Here is a 24,457-nt window from a genome sequence, read left to right on the forward strand (position 1 = left end):
CAGAGAAAATTAATCAGTTAGATTTAGTTCATATCTATTCTTTCTCTAAAACTTTCTTCAGTTAAACATAGAGTAAACAGAAGTCATTGCATTTTGGAACAGAGATGAGGTTCTCAAGGTGAATGTGTACCTTGGCTCTAAAGGTCAAACAACAAAAAATAAGGTCAAGAATCTTGTTGTGATTCTGGAGTCAGAAATGAGTGTCAATAGTCATGTCAAAGCAGTTAGTAAATCAGCATACTATCATCTCTAAAACAAGAATTAGGTGCTTCGTTTCCAGTGAGGACTTGTTCATGCTTTTAACAGCAGCAGGGTGGATTACTGTAACGGCCTCCTCACTGGACTTTCTATGAAAAAGACAGCCAGACAGTTGCAGCTCATCCAGAATGCTTCTGCCTGGATTCTGACCAGAACCAGGAAATCAGAGCACATCACACCTGTCCTCAGGTCTTTACACTGGCTCCCAGTTACATTCAGAATAGATTTTAAAGTATTACTACTTGTCTATAAATCACTAAATGGGACCTCAATGCATTACAGATATGCTGACTGAATACAAACCTAACAGATCACTCAGATCTTTAGGATCATATAAACTAGAAATTCCAAGAGTTCAGTCAAAGCAGGGTGAATCGGCTTTCAGCTACTACGCCCCTCACTGCTGGAATCAGATTCCAGAAATGATTAGATGTGCTCCAACATTAGACACATTCAAATCAAGACTGAAAACACATCTGTTTAGCTGTGCCTTTACTGAATGAGCACTGTGCTACATCTGACAGATCGCACTACTGTGTCTTTTTCATTTTTTTATAAGCTGTTTTTATCTGTTTTTATATTATTTGTTTTTATTTTCTTATACTCGTCTCTTTTATTCTTGTTTTATGTAAACCACTTTGAATTACCACAGTGTCTTGCCTTTCTCCTAGACAGAATTAAGAATAAATTAAGAGAAAAGAGCAACTTTAGATTTTTCAATGAAAGTCGTACTATTCAGACTAAAAAAATCTCATAATATTAAAAATGACCCTTCCAAAAATGTATAAGAGATAAAATTTACTTTATAGCTTTAAAAGCTTCATATCAGCAATTCTTTGGTTCTATTTTTATTTCGACTAGGGATTTGGGGTTTGATCCTCTAAGCAATAGACATGTCTTGTAAGTAGGGCTATGACTGGGTGAATGGATTGACTTTCCAGAAACGCATGATGCTGATCCAGGAACATGTCCCACTTCTGTAAATCACATGGTAGTGTACAAGTCTACAGAGTGTAATCTAGCAGACCTCTGTAGACAACCCTGAGCTGCAACACTAAAAAAGATTCTGTCAAGGAAATGGCAGTGACAGAACCAAGATGTTTCAAAAACTCTTTCAAGTTCTCAATTAAAACAAACATGGTTATCCTAAACAACTAAATTCCACCCATTTTTCGAAACTTTACCCTTGGGGAAAAAAAATTAATCACATAAAATTAAAATTATATGCATTTGTGACCATGATTGCTACCTAATCAGAGTGAACTGAGAGTATAAAAAGCTCATTCAATGTGACTTTAGATATTTGATTGTTCTCTGATTAACAGTCTGATGTTGTTAGTCCTGTACTGAATGTGAATATCTTGTAAATATTATGTAGATTTCTGCATGCATTATACAGAGATAAAGGATCTCTCCTAACATGCAGCATTAATGTAGTAACTGATGGTGTGTTCACTCACAGAGACTGCAGATTCACCAAACTGTCAAATTGATTGCTGTATATGTTCACCAGGGGATTGTTGGAGATATTTCTATAACACACACACAGACAGAGAGTAAAATAGTTATTGATGAAGCCAATAATATGCTTCTGCGATTCATAAGACCTGTCACTTTGTCCGAAAGGCTTTCTACAAATGAATCAATCACTGGGCAGATCAGAACGACTACAAATGAAAAACACGGAGATGCTGCTCCAGTGAGTAACCTCACAAACAAAAAAAATATTGTATAACCTTTAACTTGAAACAATGTGTTTTAGAAAACATAATTTGCAACATAAATAACAAAGTTCAGAATGTGGCTCTCACAGCTGCTTGAGGTTCTGGAGGTTCTGGAACAGAGATGGAGGCAGATCTTTAATCTGGTTCATAGACACGTCTCTGTAAATCAAATCACAGGAGATTCAGCAGCTCATTTTTCATCTTAATCATTCATGAAATAAAACAGAGCTTCAAACAGAAGCTCTGTTCCAACATTTGAGCTTATCGGGCTGAGATTATTTACACACAGCAGGTGTCTCTCTACGTCTTTCTTTCTCTGCCTTCCAATCTCAGTAAGGGATTTGCTTAAAGGGATAGAAATGAGAATTCTGTCAACATTTATTCACTCTCATGTTATTCCAAATCTGTGTGACTTTGCTTCACAGCAAGCCTTTCTTGTGTTTAGAAAAAGTCTAATAGATGTCTAATAGACATCTAAACGTAAACATCTTAGTTAAAACAAGGCTAAATTTGGGTTGTCAGTGTAAATCTAATAGACGTCTAACAATAGCCCAAAAAAAAGACTATGGAATGAATGACTACACATGTGAAGTCTGCCTGATCTGTCTATTTGATGACTAGTCTAGTTTTCGACTATTGTTAGACATTTAGAGACCTCATCAAGATGGCGCCGCGGATGGCCGCTTCGGTGTGGGGCTCTCCAGTGTTTGCACTGTTTTTGTTAGTCTGTCCTGTTTTATGTTTATCAAATATGATCAGTTACACCAGGGACGAGCTGCTGAACATTCGGCAGTGCACTTACTTTCTCATACGCACTTGTACACAGCACCTTATATCAATATACAATGCAATACTCTCTACATTCGCACTTGTACACAGCACCTTATAACCTGTATATTTATAACAATCTGTACATACAACTCAACATCCAGGTTTCTTCACTAACCGCATCTGTTTAATGTTCATCATTTTTTATTATTATTATTTTATTTTTTCAGATTTATTTTGTGTTGTCACTTGTCACTTTATGTACACTGGAAGCTTCTGTAGCCAAAACAAATTCCTTGTGTGTGTGAAGCACACTTGGCAATAAAACTGATTCTGATTCTGATTCTGACATTTGTTACAATTCCAAGACTTCTATTAAACATCTTTTAAAAGCTAAATTGTTTGGTTGGACTTTCTGTGAAATAATATTGAATAACAGCAGTTGTCCAGTTCTGAGAAAGGCTTCATATACAAAACATGTGCTCTGAATTCCAGGTCTTGTAAAAGAATATATAACCTTTGACTGAAAAACTGAACAAAAAGAAATGTATTGACCCAAAGTCTTGCCCTCAACCTAAGCTTTCAAATCTCACCTATGCATTTATACAACTTTCAGGCTTTGTATACAACCTTCATTTCTTTATGCTTTTGTTGTGTGGTGGAGAGCTATAAACATTTTTTTTTCTGTTCCAGGGCAAGCAAGGAAGAAATACAGGATGGAACAACTTGAGGGTAAGTAAATCAGAACGACAGACAGAATTTGCATTTAGGTGATCTAACCCTTAAACGCTTACAAATACAATGTCTTTTTCTCTCTCTCTTGGCACACACATTTTATAAACAATGAACTGAAAAAAATGATAACAAAAATGTAATGTAGTGAAAAACGAATGCCTCCATTCATTTGTGATTGTGCAACTACTCACAGGTCTATCAATCTTTGCATGTCTGTGAAAGTTCCCTGCTCAATGGTGCTGATGCGGTTTCTCCTCAGCGCTCTAAACCACGAAAAGACAGTCATGTAAAAACACCATCTCCGACTTATACTGTACTTCAATTCACCATTGCAATGAAGTAATATGCTGTACATCTATATGTAAATCAGTTCTGAGTCTTAAGAGACTCTGAAGATCAAACTTAAGAACCATCCATGTAGTTCCTGCTTCCAGGAACTATCTCGAACGTTTCCTGTAAATGCTTGAGTACACGAAGACAAACTCACAGTCACAGATTGGGTCTCAAAAGCACTGGAAGTATCAAATATTTACATATTTGCAGAAATATGGTCTGCTGTGATAACTACAGCTTTGAATTGGGAATAGAGTGATTGGACTGGATCAGATATCACAACAAACACACTGTCACTTCAGTCGATGTAAGATTCAGTAACATCTTGTCCACACAGAAATGAGAACCCAGTCTCACAAATGGTAAAATATTAATTTACTCTTCAGTGAACTGTACATTTTTTTCATGGTGTCACTGGGAGTTTCTTTGGACTATAAGCACTTTTGGCCCTGTGGAATTCCAAAGGAATCAAATTCCCTTTAAACATGTTGCATGCTTATGTGTTATTTGTTTACTTACAGTCAGTATGTATTAAATGAGAATTATGTGATTTATGTCATATTTTCTTAACCAATAGATTTCCAAAACATCTATAAGCATTATACAACATTCTCTAGTGGAAATGACGTTTGGGAAATGCATTTGTCTTGCTACGGCTTGAGTTGATCATTTAAATTAATTCTGAAGTTCTAAGCAATAAGTCTACCCATATTAAGATTTTCTGATATTATATTGTCATGTATTACTCAAACTTGCAAGGATACCGTATTACATTATAAGTTTAAAACTCAAAACTGCAATATGCAAACTCATAATTAAACAAAGATCATAATTTAGGGATTACAAGGCAATTACCTTATCTGGGAACGAAACGCAGAAACAAGCTTCCAGAGATTACACTGCGTAATAAAATTCTTTAGTCTTGATTGGATATACAACAACACTGTAAAAAACATCTGTGAATTGACAGTTTTTCCGTATTTTGGGATTAATTTTTTTTCCCATTTATTTATGCTTTTGAATTGCATTATGTGACCTTGATTTTTTTTTTCAAACAACTTTTAACCTTGAACAATTTGAAAAGGTGAATTTTATGAACCTTTTTAATAGTTTAAAGTGATATATTGTCTAGGTTGGTGTTGTATTACAGTACAAAAACCTTGAAATAAACTGGCAGTACATTTTCTGTTATTTTACAATCCAAGTTCTCAATATATTCATTCATTAATTTTCTTTTCGGCTTAGTCCCTTTATTAACCTGGGGTCGCCACAGCGGAATGAACCGCCAACTTATCCAGCATATATTCCAATTCAGCAGATGCCCTTCCAGCTGCAACCCATCTCTGGGGAACACCCATACACTCTCATTCACACACATACACTACGGTGATACCCAATTCACCAATAGCGCATGTCTTTGGACTTGTGGGGGAAACTGGACCACCCGGAGGAAACCCACATGAACACGGGGAGAACATGCAAACTCCACACAGAAATGCCAACTGACCCAGCCGGGGCTCGAACCAGGGACCTTCTTGCTGTGAGGCAATTGTGCTACCCACAGCGCCACCGTGCTGCCTAGTTCTCAATATATTATTTCTTAAACAATATCTTGTCTCAATCGACTAAAATGTCAATAAAAGTGACTTTGTTAGAGTTGAATTTTCAACATTAAAAGTCGACAGAGCACAGATCAACATCCTGTAATGCAATTCACAACCGTAAATAAACGGGAAACACAAAATATGGAAACTGTTAATTAATAGATATTTTACACAGAGGTCCTATTTTGTTTGAATTCTCATACTTTTCTTTGGATATTAACAGTTTAAGAACATCTGTTGTAAAATATAAAATTAAATATAAACCTCCTTGCACATTGAATTGCCTGTACATAAACAAGAACCAAAATACAGAGAAAAACGATTCCCACAGGATAAAGTGTCCTTCAAATGTCACTGACAGATCAAATCAAAGGCCTTACAGATATCAAGGATGTATATCAACATGTACATCTAAAACATGAGTAATTATTGTAATTTATTCGCTCCCGATGACTTTAATCGACTCAGGTCGTAAATTATTCAGTTCAACCTAAATCTGCATTTATTTGGATTTATGTGGATCCAGCAGAGGCGAGAGACTCAGGAGCGTTAGAAGAGTCCCGCTTCTCTCTCCTTCCCCCACACTCAAATAAACTGTCTATAATATAATAACCCTGGATCCCACAACACCAATTGCAGTTTACACCTTTTGTTACTGTGTGTGTATGTATGTGTGTGGTTTGTAGATACTCACAACACGGTGAGAGAAGAGCAGTTTCTAAAACTTGATGCCCAAAGAGATGAAATTGTATTCCCCTCCATTTCCCTACAGAAACAAACACCTGCAGTTGATCGCTGGAGCATGAAGCGCTCTAGTGAGTGATGTGAATATATAAATCATCTTTAATAAATACTGAAAAATCATTAAACGTCAAGGTTTTCCTTTAGATAAAAATGGTCCATAAACATTTTTGGGCACTTAGACAACAAACTCAAAACTTACTCCCTAGTCAATAAAGGATGTTTACTAAGGCAAAGCCGTACTTTATTGCCCACATTTTAAACATCAACAAAGCCAGAAAAACTGGATGGAGGCTATTGTTCCTAAAGTCAGAGGAACTAGCGATAGAAATGTGTCGGAACATCTTTCAAAACTTTTGCTACCACAGCCAAAGTGTCTACAAACCAATAATAAAAGACTTTTTCTTCAGAACTGGTTTTACTTTTCTTGCCATTTTTACTAATATTCTTAAGCAGCTGGATGTTTCTGTGTGAAACCAATTCCCTTTCCGCTTTATATACTGCTTGAGCAGACTAACCAGGATATCAAGGAGCCAGATTTACTAAACAAGGCACATTAATATTACAATCACTTAAAAGAGCAGATGGTAGTGGGAAGTATTTGTAGTAATCTGACAACTGTGCAAATTAAAGTGGTCATGAACTGCTTTTAATTTGTAGTGATTCCTATATTTCTGAGATCCACTCCAGTTGCGTAGCGGACGGGGTGACAAGGGGCCCCCGCGCGATAACCCCCCCCAACCCCCCCCCCCCCCCCCCCCTCACTATATGTTCGCTACGTGGTGTAAAGTAAGTAAATATGACTATAACGTCAACCAGTCCCCCCCACACTGAGCGTGATTTCTGCAACTGTCAGACCGACTCCCCCCCCCCCCCCCCCCCTACTGAGTAGGATGTCTGCGACCGTCAGACCCAACAATCCACCCCCCGCCCCCCACACCCGATGAGCATAATTTCCCTCAGTAATCCGTGCAGGGGGGCCCCCGCATTTTGCACTACGCCACTGATCCACTTATAATATTTTCTAGATTTTTCCATCATAGTTTTAAAGTAATTGGCTACAGTATTTTGTGTCCATCTTTGAGGCCCCTCATTAGAGCACACTGTTTAATTGACTGTAGGCTCAGAAGTAAATGCCCACTGGTGTTTGACTAACATTGTGCATATTTGAAAGTTTTCAATGCTTTGTTTATAAGACGATAGGTTCAGCTGTGTGCCCAATGAGGCACATTTTAAACAAAATGTGGGTTGCAGAGTAAGTTTTGGCTTGACAAAATCAAAAACTGCTTAAGGTCAGGTTAAGTCATTTCACAAGGCTTGATATAAGTGTTCTCTATTAACTCTGGGTTTAATCCAGAGTTTTTGATTAATTCTGGACTACATGCAGCTGAAAGTTGCATCCAGCAAAGAGACAATCACTTAAGACTCACAAGCATCAGTTTGATTATTATCTAATGAGTCAGTGCAGTCAATTTCTGTGGTGAAAATAATAGATATCATTATCAGAAATACAATGAATTTAAATAGATTTACAAGGCAAAATAAACCCTGTTGATGCAGCAAAAGTTCATTCATTCATTAATTTGCTTTTTGGCTTAGGCCCTTTATTAATCTGGGGTCGCCACAGTGGAATGAACCGCCAACTTATCCAGCATATGTTTTACGCAGCAGATGCTCTTCCAGCTGCAACCCATCACCGGGAAACATCCATACACACTCATTCACACACATACACTACGAACAATTTAGCCTACCGAATTCACCTGTACCACATGTCTTTGGACTGTGGGGGAAACCGGAGCACCCGGAGGAAACCCACGCAAACACGGGGAGAACATGCAAACTCCACAAAGAAATGCCAACTGACGATCGTGCTACCCACTGCGCCAACGTGCAACCGTAGCATAAGTTTGAGAAGGCAAATATTATATTAATCACCTAACTGATTTTACTAATGTAGATTCACAAACTGCTAAAAATATAGTCAATTTAAAAGCTTTATATGTCAAAGCTTATTTAGATTTTCATTTAGTTTTAAAAAAGTAAATTGCACAATAAAGCCATTATTAATATTAATTGACTATTCAAAACAATTAGAATATATAATATAACATATTAATAATTATAATTCTTATAATATAAAAATAATTAATAGCAACAAAAGACAATTTTCACTCAAACCCACACTAAATCCTGCAGGTTACTAGTCACCAAGATGACAAAAACAAACTAAATGTCAACTTACAACTTAAATGGCTTTGTGAAACAGCCTCTGATTTAAACTGCAAATGTGTTTTCAACCCACATCTTTCATAGACTGGCATTACTGTAATTTAGATTAAAAACAGACAGCAATCTTGACTATAAACAAATATGGTCTGTATATATATATATATATATATATATATATATATATATATATATATATATATATATATATATATATATATATATATATATATATACAGTTGAAGTCAGAATTATTAGCCCCCCTAAATAATTAGCCCCCCTGTTTATTTTTTTCCCCAATTTCTGTTTAACGGAGAGGAGATTTTTTCAACACATTTCTAAACGTAATAGTTTTAATAATTCATTTCTAATAACTGATTTATTATATTTTAGCTTAACTAGGTTAATTAGGTTTACCAGGCAGGTTAGGGTAATTAGGCAAGTTATTGTATAACAATGGTTTGTTTTGTAAAAAATATAGGTTAAAGGGGCTAATAATTTTGACCTTAAAATGGTTCATCGTATATATGATATCATTGCTGTCTGATCCAATATAGTCAATGCAGCATCATCTTTTGCATTGACTTGTGCCTTGTTTGTAAATGTGGTATAATGAAGTGAACAAAGAACCAAAGTTCTAATTGAAACTAAAATCACTGGTCATCCACTCTTTCCTAATGTTGGGATTACAAAAATGGCAATGTCTTATTGTTATCAGAGTAATAATATTGGCAGCAAAAATCACTGTCACACCTTTCATTGTTTTAAATCCTGATCATATATTTTTAATGGCAAAGAAGGATCTACGCTGGTCAAGCAATTAATAAATCTTCCACCATGTATTGTAATCAAGCTAAAGTAGGCTTATGCTATTATTTTCCTTAAAGTAAATGCCACTTGACTTGACATTTTGTCTAAATTGATCTAAATTTGGGGGGATGGGGAATTATATGGGGTAATATATGTTAAAAGTATGTTTCTATCTGATTGTAAAAATTGTATATTCTCACTTTCAAAATAAAAAACTAAATTACAAAAAAAAATAAATTGATCTAAATTTAAATGCCCCAAAATACTTCATAGATCCATTGCATTTATGGGATGTAAGATGTTTAAGTATTAAATGTATAACTCACAGCCAGTTGAGACGGGGCATTTCATGGCAAATGGAGGTTTTAGGAAACTGTTCGACAGAATTATTTAATAAAGACCTGCAAAACACATAAACAGACAGCTGAGTTGTAAAATACAACTGGGAAATCAGTTCAGAACTAAATGAAAAACATTTGACAGTATAGGTGTATGTAACTTGAAGGGCCACACAGTAGCTTTGTATATTCTATTTGATCCATCTGTCAAGGTCAATTAAATGTTCACTCTTACAGGAAAAATAATGATTTCAGGCCTTCAAAAGACTTCTGGCGCAGAGATGATATTCTGTTCTCGTCCAGAATCCTACACACCCAGACAAACACACATCAAACAAATTAAAAGCTCACAAATCACTATGCACATTCACAAAGGGATCCTGACAACTATCTAAACTTGATCTGAAACAACCATCTCTCAGAAAGCAAAAGTCATTTGAGGAGAGCATGTCAAAACTTGGTAATGAGAGCAGGTCAGACTTGTCTCAGTCTGGGCCTTGAAAGGGGTTGAGATTCATTTAAATAATTCCGCATTTCATTCACAATCCATCAATTAGGTCTGATTGAAAAAGAGAGAGAGAGAAATGGCAAAAGCGCTAAGAGAACATGGAGGGAAAGCACATAAAAAAACAGGCAGAAATCAGAAGAATGAGACAAAGAATGAGAGAGAAATTACAATTGGCAAGTAAATCGCAGCTATCATCTAATTTTATCTTCCATATGTGCATGTGAGCGTGTGTTTTTATACTTACAGCCACTCCAGACTGCTGAGGTCACTAAATATGCCTGCTTTCAGAGACGAAATCTTATTCTGACTCAAAAAACTGCAGAGAGAGAGAGAGAAAGAAAGAAAGAGAGAGAGAGAGAAAGAGAAAATCACATTAATAGAGGTCTGATGTTAAATGGGTTTTGTTAAGCTGCGTTGATTTTAGGGCATCTGCTGTATGACCATCACTGCTGTTCCTCTTGCCTTCATTTAGTCTTTTCTCTCTCTCACTCAAGTTCAAGTTGCTTTATTGGCATGACGTTTAGTACAGTATTGCCAAAGCATTTTAAATATGTGTAAGATATATAATATATTAACATCATCTAATTAATAAAATATACAGCAAATAAGAAATAAATGAAAACAAAAGAAAAAACAGAAATACATTTAATAATTATAACAATTACAGTTATAATAACAAAGAAAATGTAGATTATTTAATTAGGACATATTCATTTACATGAACCATTTTTTTTGGTGTGTGGGGTGTATACATGTTTTGCAGCTAGTTTGGATGTCAATTCATCCTTTCCAAGTATATGGTAAAGAGTCATTTAAAATTAACAAATGAATGAATTAATGTTTCAAATTTAGGGGAAAATATTTCTCTGGTTGTGGTGTATTTGGGGCAGAACAGAAGGAAGTGTGTCTCATCCTTTATTTCATTTTTGTCACACTGTTCATATATGCAACAGGATTTTTTATGTCTGCCCTTTTCTATTTCTAGGTCATGATCACTGAGGCGATATTTAAAAAGAAGGTGTTTTTCCTCAGAAGGTTTCCTATGTGTTTTTTTTCCTTGTTTTAAGGATAAACAATTTGCCAACTCCATGGTTCTGTTTAGGGCCGAATAACATTGAAGTTTAGTTTGGAGGTTGAATTCAGTTCTCTTTCTCTCTCTCTCTCTCAATTCAATTCAGTTCAATTCAATAATTGGTTTATTGGTACGACAAATGTTTTCAAATGTATTGCCATTTATGACGTTTACATTAAAAAGAACATAGTAAACACAGTAAATACTAGTAGTAAAAAATAAAAAAGTAAATAAAAAACAATAATAATATTATCTCTTTCTCTCTCTCTCTCTCTCTCTCTCTCTCTCTCTTAATTCAATTCAGTTCAATTCAATTCAATTCGATTCGATTCGATTCGATTCGATTCGATTCAATTCAATTCAATTCAGTTCAATTCAATTCAATTCAATTCGATTCAATTCAATTTAATTCAATAGTAGCTTGATTGGCATGACAAATGTTACAAATATATTGCCAAAGCATTTATAGAGTTTACATAAAAAGTGGCATACATATATAATAAAAAACAGTACACACAATAGATAGTAGCAGTAGTAAAAAAAAAAACAATAATAATAAAATAAAAAAATAAAATGTGTGTATATATATATATATATATATATATATATATATATATATATATATATATATATATATATATATATATATATATATATATATATATATATATATATATATAATTAAATAAAATAGATGTCATATTGTTCAATATATCATATTTATGGTGGCTTGAAAAAATCATAACTTTCCGCCAGACTGTCATACAGACATAAGTTTGGGCTCATTTAACTCAGACCACCAATCTGTCAAACACTGATGACCTTTCAACTTACTAGCCACACCCTAGCAACCACTTACAGCACCCTACCAACAGTCCCATAGACTTCTATTGTAAAAAAACTGCCATTGACGTTACATTGGACATACTAACAAAATACCAATCTATACTAGCAATACACTAATCCATACTAGAAGCATACTAATCATACTAGCAACATGCTATTTCATACTAACAATATACTAATCCGTACTGGAAACATACTAACAAACATACTAATCATACTAGCAAACATGTTAATTTATACTCAATTCATGCTTATGGCATGCTAGTTTAAACTTGAAATATGCTAGTGACATGCTAATTCATACTCAATGCTAACGACATGCTAATTTATGCTAGAAACATGGTAATTTATGTTAGCACTTGCCTTCAGAACACCCTAGCAACCACCTAGCAAGAAACACATCAATCCATACTAGAAACCTGCTAACCTATATGTTTTCATCTATACCAACTGTTTCAACTTAAAAACCATCACAGGATACTGTGTGCAGTTTTACTCTCCGATTAAACTCATCCTGTGGGATTTACAAGCTTTTTGAGAAATGAGGATGTCACCAATGTCCTCATATTTCACCTCTTTTTTGTAATACCTGTGTAATACCTGTGTCATTATACAGCTTTGTGTCCTGACATGTCACAAAAACACGTAATCATGTAATCAAAAACTACTTCAATTATTTAAATTTTATAGCTACTTTAACCTTTCAGACTAGGCTTTCTCAAGACACCATAAAGTTTGTATGCGAACGTTACTTTTCCAGTATTATTCAATATATCATATGTATCATATTTTTCACATATATCAAGAAAAAATAATGATAGAGCTGAATAAACTGTACAATTAACAATCAACATTTTAGGATAAAACAAATAATAAAAACAGTAATAATGTGTGTGTACATGTTTTTGTGACATGTCAGGACACAAAGCTGTATAATGACACAGGTATGACACAGGTATTACAAAAAGGAGGTAAAATATGAGGACATTGGTGACATCCTCATTTCTCAAAAAGCTTGTAAATCCCACAGGATGAGTTTAATCGGAGAGTAAAACTGCACACAGTATCCTGTGATGGTTGGGTTTAGGGGTAGGATGGGCTTAGGGCTATACAATATACAGTTTGGACAGTATAAAATGAATGGAAACCTATGTAATGTACCCACTTCTCTCTCTCTCTCTCTCTCTCTCTCTCTCTCTCTCTCTCTCTCTCTCTCTCTCTCTCTCTCTCTCTCTCTCTCTTCGGTCTCCACCCTCACTATATTACTGATTAGTGTGAGTATGATGCTGATTAGACCAACAGATATGTAAGTGTAGAAGCAGACCTCTGGAAATAAGTACCTATGTACACATGAACTCACAACATCATTAGGATGCATTAAAATGTATTCTTTGATCATGGATATCCGTTCTGCCTGAACCAAGTCTAATCCACCGTCGTCATTGTTATATTCATTTCACCATTGCTTTCTTTCACATGGATGAATGCGTAGATGATGAAAGCCTTAGACTGACTGATGGCACAAAAAGGTGTCTGATGCTCATAATTGCGCAGAGAGATAATCAGTGTTACACATTCATTTAAACCAGAGCTCTGAGAAGGATTGATGCCACGTGTCATTGATATAATTGCACACACTGAGTGAGTCGTTCATTGACAGATTACTCACAGTTTACGCAAAGCGACCAGTCCTGAAAATGCCCTCTTGGAGATCATTTCGATACTGTTGCTTTCCAAATGTCTGCAGAGACAAGGAAAATATTCACAGTAGTTTGAGTTTTTTTTTTTCATGCACACTGTATTGTTCACCTCATTAAAAACAAGCTCTGGCCCTTAAATAACAGAATAATCAATCAGAGCATCCCGCGTTTTTGTATAGTGTTGGAAAGCAATGCCTGGAAACCAATTCCACATTATGTTTCATGATGGAGCACTGCTTGGTTAACCAGTCATTACTGCAAATAAACGTTCACAGGTTATATAGGGCTTCTGTGAAGACACACTCCATCACTGTTTATTTCGGGATAATGATTGAATGAGGCTTTATCATGGTGAATTTTTGCAAATCCCACCGATTTACATGATAGTCATGCTAAATACTATTCATAAGTTTAGAGTTAGGATGACTTGTTATACTTTCATTCATTCATTCATTTTCTTTTCAGTTTAGTCGCTTTATTAGACTGGGGTCGCCACAGTGGAATGAACCACCAACTTATTCAGCATATATTTTACTCAGCGGATGCCCTTCCAGCTGCAACCCATCACTGGGAAACACCCATACACACTCATTCACACTCATACACTACGGACAATTTAGCGTGCCCAATCCACCTTTACCGCATGTCTTTGGACTTGTGGGGGAAACCGGAGCACCCGAAGGAAACCCACACAAACACTGGGAGAAAACTCCACACAGAAACGCCAACTGATCCAGACGAGGCTTAAACCTGCAGCCTTCTTGCTGTGAGGCGACAGCGCTATCCACTGCGCCACTGTGCTGCCTGTAATACTTTAGTTTATTAACTAATTGAATGAATTGATTAAAATGTGACAGTAAGACATTTGTAATTGTGATAGGGTGCATGAGGTAAGTGATTGTGACTGACGTCTGCAATGACCAATCAGTGCAGAGTACTCCCCTATTTAGAGCTGAGGGCTGAGCCTGTCGTGAGGCACGTTCTTAATTCCACTTCTTGTGTGGGTGTGTGTGTGTGTGTGCGCCGGCAGTGGCTTCCAGGTAAGGTGCAGTTAGCATAGCAGTTTGCTAATTGTTTGATGGCTGAGGGTGAATGCTGATCCTGTGTTGCATTCCAGCCTGCCTGGTTTGTGTGTGTGTGTTTTTCCGTCAGTGTTGGGACTGATTGGATGACTGACTGCCCCACTGTCAGGTATTTGTGCTGTAACAGATATAGCGTCTGTCTCCGGGGCTTTGACTGGCAGCAAAGAGCATAGAATCACCAAGAGGTGACACTCTAGTGCGATTTGGGAAACAGCTACTAGATGCAGCTAGTGTCACGCGGTGGCCATTTTGGAATGAGAATTCCAATAGAACAACAGCATATTACAAGTCTGTAAAATAAACTATTAAAAGTGCTGATGATTGTCATAGTTAGAGTTGTATTGTCGTCTTTTAGGTTGTATCTCAGTTTTATTGCTCTTTTTAAATAAATAAATAAACAAAGCAGCAGCTTGCAATTGCGACAGCAAAAAGATCCAATGGATGGCCGATCGCTTAACTCCAAAATGGCGGAAACGCGGGGCTGTTGCTGGGCACTGCTGTTGTAATGGAACGTTCTATTGACTGTTGCCTCTTGGTGATTTCAAGCTTTTTGCTGGCAGGTGATTTAAATAACCACCTGAGTTTGCCCGGCTCCGCCACTTCTGTTTCAATTGCTGTTTTCTGTGGATCCCACTAAAATTTGAGGCAGCAAAAAGTTGAAATAACATGCCTTTCTCTGTGCTGTAGTTTTAGTGCGGTTGGAGACTTTATATCGATCGATGAATTTGATATAAGAGCACCTCATTCATGTTTGGTAAGTGTTTTGCATGTGTTTGTAAGTGGGAGAGTTAACCAATGCAATGGTGTGTATGTGTGTTTTCGTTCGGACAGTAAATGTGCCCGCATTTCTGTCGCTGCTGTTTAGGAACGTTCATGCTACAATGGATAAGCATTTGATGCTACTTGCTGAGTGATTCTACTTTCTGACTGATGCTACTTTCTGAGTGATGTCTGAATTCTGTCCAAACCCCTTTTGACTGTATTTTAAATTGAATTGAAGGTCCAGTCGCGTTGGCAGACCCAGAGCTAACAACTTTATTGAGCGATTTGTCATTGATGTTATGAAATTGTCTCCGTGTTGGTTTGCACCAAAGTGTATTTTGTAAATGTTACTTTGCTGTGACTGTCTAATCAGCAACTCCATCTCAAATGGCTCTCATCCACCCGTGGTTGTTGTATTATTTTATTACTGATTTCTGTATCTGTGCTTTTTGTGTAAAATTAACCGCTTTGTGTGTGAAGCCCCTTCCCTGTTGGTGGCTTTTGTTATCATCTTTCATTTATTGCAGGAGCTGGGGGCCCACGGGTAAAGAAACCATTTTGGTGGTGGTGCTGCTGTGCCAGTGTGTGCTGTGGTACACTTTTGATGCATTAGGGTGTGTTACTGGAGTGTGCTGTGGTGTGAAGGTCTATGGTGGATAACTTTTACAGGTTATCACTCCTGTGGGTAACCCCAGTCCTGTTATAGTTAATGTCACAACTTGTGATAACATTTTCCTTTGTGTTGACTGATTTGAGAGTATGACATTGAGTAGTCCATGCATGTGTGGATTGAATATTGACCACTTTCAGTGCTTTTCATGAGTAAGCCCTCTAGAGGTGACTGGCCATCAGGACCTATTTTAGTGTTTTTGTGTCTTTTTAAAATATTCATTGTGAATAAACCTTTGTATTTTTGCACATACTTGTGTCTCCTGTCTGGTCCATTTTAAAAGAGACAAATCTGTGTTACCTTTTATATTTTAATTCTTGGGTTTGAATCCCAGGTGGCGTAGTCAGTTTCATCAATTTAAATTGAGTTTAGATTGGGTTGTGGTTCAAAGAGAGCTAAACCTAGCAACCTAGCTTCTCCCTCCCTGCTTGTCCGCTCTGCCACATTCTGGTGTAGTCTGCAGGGTTGGTGGTTGTTTAAAGGGAGTTAAACGAACTGCTTCTCCCCCGTCCCCCTCCTAAGTTTCCGCCGCTCCGCCTTATAATCAAGACTTTCAATGGCTGTTTTGAGGTTTCTGTGGATCCCACTAAAAGTTGAGGCAGCACATTTTTTCAACACAGGAATAAGTTTCTTTTGAAATATATTAAAAATGAAAATGTTATTTTCAATTGAAAATCAATTTCACAGTATTACTGTTTTGAATACTGAGAGTTAATCAAATCTTGGTGAGCATTTTTATTTGTTTTACAAATCATAACTGAATCCAAACATTAGTACATTTACAAATCCAAACACATAATTCCTCGAATCTCAAGATCAATAAACTGACAGAAACTGCACAATGATCAAAAGCAGTTCATGCTATACACTATTGATTCATGGTTGCTGTGGGAACAGAAACATTTTAAAAGGAGCCTTTAATCTACATCAAACAAAGAACCCATGATTGTTATCTTTATTCTAAAATTGTTTTTTTGGTGGTGGCTTTTTCATGCTTTTGCTGATCGGACAGTAGAGACCGGAAAGCTGGGAAAGGGGAGTAAGAATCAATGCCAGAGTGCCAACAGCAAAGCTGCCTTAAATGTCTATGCGTTTAACCACAAGACTATAGACACACTGACTGTTCTAACATTATCTGTGCAATGCCTGTCCATTTATTATGAATAATTGATGTGGTGTCTTGTGAGAGCCTCTTTTTCTTTCTTTTGTCTTTTAAAATGTTGTCTGGCTACATTTGAACTTTGATGCACAATAAAAATGTCATGCTGTCTGAAGAAATCTTCAAAACTTCAATTGCACTTAACAGCAAGTTAAGAAAAGATGAAGCTATATTTACTTTTAGAACAAATTGATGCACAGTAAGTCATATGTTGCATATAGTGTCAATCACCTTTATTACCTCACACTCTGTGTTTTAACATCAAAACAACTGTTCATTTCTTAAACATTTGTTGTCTAAAATGCCTAAATTGTCTAACTGCCTAAAATGTTGACATCTGTGTATTTTTTTTCTATTAAGGGAAAACAGTAGGTAGTGCTGTCGCCTCACAGCAAGAAGGTCACTGGTTCGAGCCTCGGCTGGGTCAGTTGGCGTTTCTGTGTGGAGTTTGCATGTTCTCCCTGCGTTTGCATGGGTTTCCTCCGGGTGCTTTGGTTTCCCCCACAGTCCAAAGACATGTTGTACAGGTGAATTGGGTAGGCTAAAATTGTCCATATTCTATGAGTGTGAATGAGTGTGTGTGGATGTTTCCGAGAGATGGATTGCGGTTGGAAAGGCATCCGCTGCGTAAAACAAATGCTGGATAAGTTTACGGTTCATTCTGCTGTGGCGACCCCAGATTAATAAAGGGACTAAGCCAACAAGAAAATGAATGAATGAAAACATACTGTATGCAAAACGTACAGCATATGGTAAACACCGAACTCATAAACAGAAATAGAACAGAAATGGAAATAACAGAAATGTGTAAAAACAGCATTGACAATCAGATTTATACTGGTAGTGTTTAAATAGTAGCTGGTGGTGCAAATGTTCTCCCTGTGTTTGCATGGGTTTCCTCCGGGTGCTCTGGTTTCCCCCACAGTCCAAAGACATGCGTTATAGGTGAATTGAGTAAGCTAAATTGTCCGTAGTGTATGTGTGTCCTGGTCCTCCATGTTGGGGGTTGAGAGTTGGGTCAACAACCCACCTCATAAAAAAATACTAGATTTAGCTAAGTATCAACTTTGATATAAATGGCCCAGGGAGTACTGTAAGTACTGTAAGTTTTTACATTGTATTTAGCATTTATACTGTAAAAATAACAAAACTAATTAATAACTAATAATAATAAAAATAAAGTTTGTGATGATAAAAGTAATGTTCTGTGATAACAGCAAGAGTGATACTAAAATATTAAATAGTACCAGTAATAATAATATTATTATTATAATAAATATGGCTGCAAGCAGCAATTATTGGGTCCAAGCAGCCCAGCGACCACATCATAAATGAGCACGGCAAAAAGCTACAGAGCAACTGGAAAATTTTATAACTTTTTGGCGGCATGGTCTAAGCTAATTTGGTTGGCTAACGATCTATGGAGAGTTTAAAACAACAGATTTTCAAACAAATTCACAATGGTGCACAGGAAGTTGTGTCAAATAGGGAATAAATTATATCAATGTTTTCAGTATGATCCAAGGAATAATAAGACCAGTCTCATGACAATAAACAAAACTATTCAAAAGTCATTTGATAAATTTTGTATTATTTCTATTGATAAAATTTAATTGTTTGTCAATTTTACCCAGAAGGTGGCTCAAACTGACGTAGTTTGGTCAATGTCAGGTCTAGATCACACACATTAAGTTTGGTTTCAATACTTCAAACCATTGCAGTGATTCAGCCTGTAATATCATCTGGCAGCATTACATCAAGTTTCCGCATATGCTAAATGACAACAGTTTTGTCTATCGACATGAATTCCATAACTTTTGGTCTATATTGCCTGAAGATGATCTAAGTCAAATTTGATAAAGATTGTAAAGTTTTATTCTCACGTTAATTGAAAACAGATTGTCTAATCAACTTGAATTTCAATAACTTTTGGTCAGCATGGTCTGTAGATCATGTGATTCAATTTTGGTGAAACGACCTAGGACGAGTTTGTTCAAATAGGTTTTACGAAAATTCAAAATAGCAAAACAATTTCATTTGAATGTGTTTGAATCGGCTTGAGCCAAGGAAAAAATTTTTTTTGGATTGATTGAATTTAGATTGTAGCTCATTTGGTTCAACAGTTATAAAGATAAACATATGTGAAACTTTGGACAAGTGATGGCACTAGACAGTTTAAGTTAGAGATTCCAAATTTGTTGTGGTTGAAGTTCAGACTGTCCTCTATCAGTGTGCCAAAGCTTGCGCAAATGCCGCAAACGGTTCATAGAACTGCCATAGACTCCCCGAGCAGAAGAAGAAAAAGACAAAAAAATAAAAATAAGTAACGGAACGGATAAATTAGGTGCCTACGCACCTTCAGTGCTTGGTCCCTAATAATAATAAGAACGATGATGATGAGACATGCTCAACATCATCTATTCCTTCTTTATTGTCAATGATCTTGTTTTTTTGTGTGTGTGTCCCCACCCACTATTTTTTAGAGTAAATGAAATAATCATGGGCGACGCAGTAGCACAGTAGGTATTGCTGTCGCCTCACAGCAAGAAGGTCGCTGGTTCGAGCCTCGGCTGGGTCAGTTGGCGTTTCTGTGTGGAGTTTGCATGTTCTTCCTGCGTTTGCATGGGTTTCCTCCAGGTGCTCTGGTTTCCCCCACAGTCCAAAGACATGCGGTACAGGTGAATTGGGTAGGCTAAATTGTCCGTAGTGTATGAGTGTGTTTGGATGTTTCCCAGAGATGGGTTGCAGCTGGAAGGGCATCCGCTGCGTAAAAACATGTGCTGGATAAGTTGGCGGTTCATTCCACTGTGGCGACCCCGGATTAATAAAAGGACTAAGCCAACAAGAAAATGAATGAATTTGTAGCTAAACATAAATATATAATGACTTAAACTCAATGCAAGGATACATTTAAAAAGTGTAGATTAGTTAACGAAGAGAGGGATGAAGGAGTAGTAAATGAGATTGAAGGATGAGCTGTCACTCACAGTCTCTCCAGGTGTCTGTAGCGGATGAACAGATCACGAGACAGAGATTCAATTCTGTTACTGTTCAGCTCTCTGAGGGCAGCATGGGAGAAAAATAATGATTATAACACATGAAAAAACAAAAATTGCAATTTGCATCTCATTTTCTACAGACAAAACAAAAAACATCAAAAGCAAAAAATAGAAACCAGTCCTGTAAAGTGGGTCTTTCTTGCTGGTCAGGCTTGTGGCCTTCTAGACTGACCAAAAACCCCTCTAAAACAAGAAAATGGCAAGCCAGAGCACTGCTTTAAGGTTAAGTTCTGTTGCTCTCTGCTGCTAGTGTTATACTTACAGTGCAGTCACATTAGAGGATACAGCAGGGACATGGAGCAGGTTTTTGCCATTACAATTCACCTTCCGACCCTCACAATGACATGTGTCAGGATAGACATCTAACACTGAAACACACACACACACACACACACACACACACACACACACACACACACACACACACACAAAGAGAAAAAAAGCCATTAAACATCCCACAGGAGTACTGTTCATTGAAAATAAATGCTGCGTGGTACTATTTGCAAAGCAGGGATTTCCATATTAATAATGAATATTGTCGGCTAGGCAATTGTATTTCATTTTAGATAAGAATGTTAATGTGTACTTGTAAAAGTACTAAGTGTATAATTAGAATTCAGTGATAGTGCATGTGTTTTTTTATTGTTTTTTATGAGGCAGGCTGTAATATTTCATTGGCATTTGAGCCTGTGCTAATTAGAACATACAAATCATTGATGCAGACACAAATTATGAAGGAGATAATAAGAAAGGTTACTCTATGTTTTCCCAAATAGAGAAACTCCTGCCATTAACTTGACAAAAAAGGCTTTTTTCGGATTCAAACTCCTTTTGTGCTTCCCATTAGTGTATAAAATCTGTGCTTTCATGCAATTTTCAATCTATTTAAAAACAGCAGGCTATCACAACCATGACCATTTGAAAGCTTTTGTTTCCTTGTTAAATAAATTACTATGTTCCATGCTTGCTCCAGTTAAATTGCGTAAACAATGTGTATTGATGTTACGCTGAAGAGAGAGACTGAGAACCAAGACAAAGAGAGCGGATGATTTAAATGTAAAGTCCTTATCATGGAGAGTGCCTTTCATACCGCAGCACATTCATATTTCTCATTTAAATAGATCTCATTTTATATACCTGCCATTGCTAATTCCCCATTTATTTACATTTTCATTCTTGTTAACTTCATATACTTCATAAAAGAGCATCACATTAGTTCTAACTTTTTATACTTGTTGTTAAAACATTACTTTAGTAAAGTATAGAAGTATAGATGGAAATTAAATCTCTGAATACCTCATAATTAACACAATACTTCAACAAAGGCTCAATAAAAGTGTGTGTCTCAGCCTACATTTTTGTGAAACTACATGTACTTCAACATATGTTTGACTCCAGTTTCTAGTTAAAATGAACATCACGGGGCAGTATGGGGTACCAACAACTTTTCTTCCTTTTCACTCACTCGTTCATTTTTCTTCAGCTTATTCCCTGCTTTATCAGGGGTGGCCACAGAAGAATGAACCACCAATTACTCATATGTTTTACGCATAAGTTTTACCGGCCTTTTTAGTTGCAACCCAGCCCTGAGAGTACATTGCTCAGTGCTGGGAAATTCCCACTAGGGATGGGCGATGTTGACTAATTTGGCATCATACGATGTATAATGTCAAACATCACAATAGACGATGGCATCATCGTCGTAGGCAGCGGAGAATCAATTATTTATGAATAATTAATTAATTTATAACAAATTAATTATTTGTAGCCTACCATTTCAACCACCTGACCTGCATGGTCTTTGTTTAACCCATAACCGAGTCATAAATAAATGAAGATAAGTGACACACAAATTGCCACCTGTCAATCACTTTTTGCGTGGGACCCTGGCATGAATAGGCAGAGTGATCTGTGTCATTATAATGGCGTCAACAAACTTGGTTGGTAAAAAAGGTGCACAACCAACAGGAACCAACCAACCGTATCTGAGGTTTTCGCTAAAATTACAAGCGTACAAGATTGAAGCAGTGTACTGACCCTGAGACACGTTACCTGATAGATTCAAAAGACCATAGAATTGTTGGATAGAGACAAGATTAATTAAATATTACGTTTAACAACTATAGTGAGACGCGATCCCGCAGTACATCCTTGATAAACTGTCAGACGTGCACTGCTGTCTGGGGTTTTGTGCTTAAAGCACCCGCTGACTGCCTGGAGCTCAGACGTATATGCTGCTGCGGAATGCCTATGTGTGTGTGTGGTCACGTGATGTGCGTTTTCAGCGGTATAGTGTGGAAAGAGGGCTTTTCAGAAATGCTAGATGAAACGCCAGTGTGGATGTGGATTGTTTTAGTTCTTAAATGAAAGATGTATTAGTGTAAACGGGGCCTAAGTATGTATTTTTCTCGAGTGGGTTGCTGCTGCGACGGGGGAGGAGCAGAGGATTGCAATGCCGGCTCAGCATTGTGATGTCTATTGGCCATTGGCAATAGACAATGGCATCGTCTATCGACCCAACCCTAATTCCCACACACTCTCTCACTCACACACTATGGCCAAATTTGTTTATCTAATTCACTTACACTGCATGTCTTTGGACTGTGTGGAAAACCGCAGCGCCCAGACAAAATCCACACAAACACTAGGAAAACATGCAAACTCTACATAGAAAAGTCTTTTTGCTGTGAGGCAACTGTGCTAATTACTTAGCCGCTTCGTTGTCCCCTTGTTTCTTTTAACACTAATGATATTTACAGGGACATATTATTGACAAATTAAGGATTATTTTTGTGCAGTTCTTTGCACAGCACCAAATACATACAGGTACCACAATACAGAAAAAAAGATAAAAGCAATGCAAAATCAAGGTAAAACTATGTTGTCACAGTGCACTTTTCTCTAATGTTTTTAATGCAACTTTATAATGACAATAGCTACGTTTTCATTAACCTATTTTTATGCGCATTTTGGATATTCCATCGGTTAATGGAAACGGCAAGATGAGCATAAATTTTGAAAATATGCATAAAAACATGCGCATAACTAAGTAGGATAAACTTTTTATTCGATTAAAAAAAGATGTGCATAAACTACGATGCAAACACTTTTACCATACAAATTCCAGTATGCGCATCAAAAAAGTCAAGTAATTTTGTTTCAAGAGATCAAGTGATGATAAAAATGTGTGTGAATGGAGAAACCAGCAAGCTGAGTACACAGTAAAACATATCAAATGTTGTTTTGGTCATTCTAAAACGCCTTAACCGTTTCAGTATTAGTGTTATTATATTATTGATTACCTCCAGAACTGTCAATAGTGTCTGTGCTCTGTGTTTCATGCCTTTTAACGTCCCTGCGTGTTCATTGTTTGTCAGCATTGTCTTCTAAGGCGAAAAATAATTAATTAAATAAAGAAAAGATTCACACAGTTTCTTCTACTGCATCAAATTCTGTTTTTACTGTTGATAGTTAGTGCCAGATAATCAGGAAGTGGCGATTTTGTTCTCTTTGACTCGTTGGTTGGAAAAGCTGCTTTATTCACACATCTTATTTATTGCGATATTCCAGTTTTGCGCATAAAGTTAATTCGCATTTTTGGATGTAAACATACTATTATGTGCAACTCATTGTTGCAGAAAGGCTTAAATAAACTCCACGCACATGGGAACACTGGATGGGGAGAACTAGCTCATTCAGATTCAGAAAGGTATAATAAATAATCTGATGAGGATTTTGAGATGAAACTTAACAGACACATTCTGGAGACACAAAAGACTTATCTTAAATCTTGAAAAGGGGGTAAAATAGGTGCCCTTTAAAGTTAAAAAAGCTATTTCACCTCTTTCAACTCACTCAAAACATTTGAGACATGTACAGCTTAATCCATTGAGTCTGACACAATCACTTTTTCCAACACAATCTGGCTCTGAGCCAACTGGGTCTCCCTCACCCAAGTTTGACAGTAAGGAGGAAAATCTATGGCATTTCCTATGTTTTTATATTGAGTATTGAGTTTTATATTGTATTTTTACTCCACTACATTTGAATAAAACCTCC

The 24,457-nt window shown here is 36.7% G+C and overlaps 1 protein-coding gene across 1 annotated transcript in view; it reads right to left on the reverse strand.

Moving 5' to 3' along the window:
- Positions 1-24,457, reverse strand: part of rxfp2l (relaxin family peptide receptor 2, like) — an 80,711-nt gene that overhangs the window by 24,371 nt on the left and 31,883 nt on the right. Inside the window, exons 4-13 of the mRNA XM_056458098.1 lie at positions 20,661-20,766; positions 20,327-20,398; positions 13,636-13,707; positions 10,293-10,364; positions 9,776-9,847; positions 9,529-9,603; positions 6,117-6,188; positions 3,677-3,748; positions 2,070-2,141; positions 1,719-1,790 (exon numbers count right to left, since the gene is read on the reverse strand). Coding sequence (XP_056314073.1) covers positions 1,719-1,790; positions 2,070-2,141; positions 3,677-3,748; positions 6,117-6,188; positions 9,529-9,603; positions 9,776-9,847; positions 10,293-10,364; positions 13,636-13,707; positions 20,327-20,398; positions 20,661-20,766 — 757 coding nt within the window. The remainder of the gene's footprint in view (positions 1-1,718; positions 1,791-2,069; positions 2,142-3,676; positions 3,749-6,116; positions 6,189-9,528; positions 9,604-9,775; positions 9,848-10,292; positions 10,365-13,635; positions 13,708-20,326; positions 20,399-20,660; positions 20,767-24,457) is intronic.

This window comes from Danio aesculapii, chromosome 5, assembly GCF_903798145.1.
Source record: "Danio aesculapii chromosome 5, fDanAes4.1, whole genome shotgun sequence".
Lineage (NCBI taxonomy): Eukaryota > Metazoa > Chordata > Actinopteri > Cypriniformes > Danionidae > Danio > Danio aesculapii.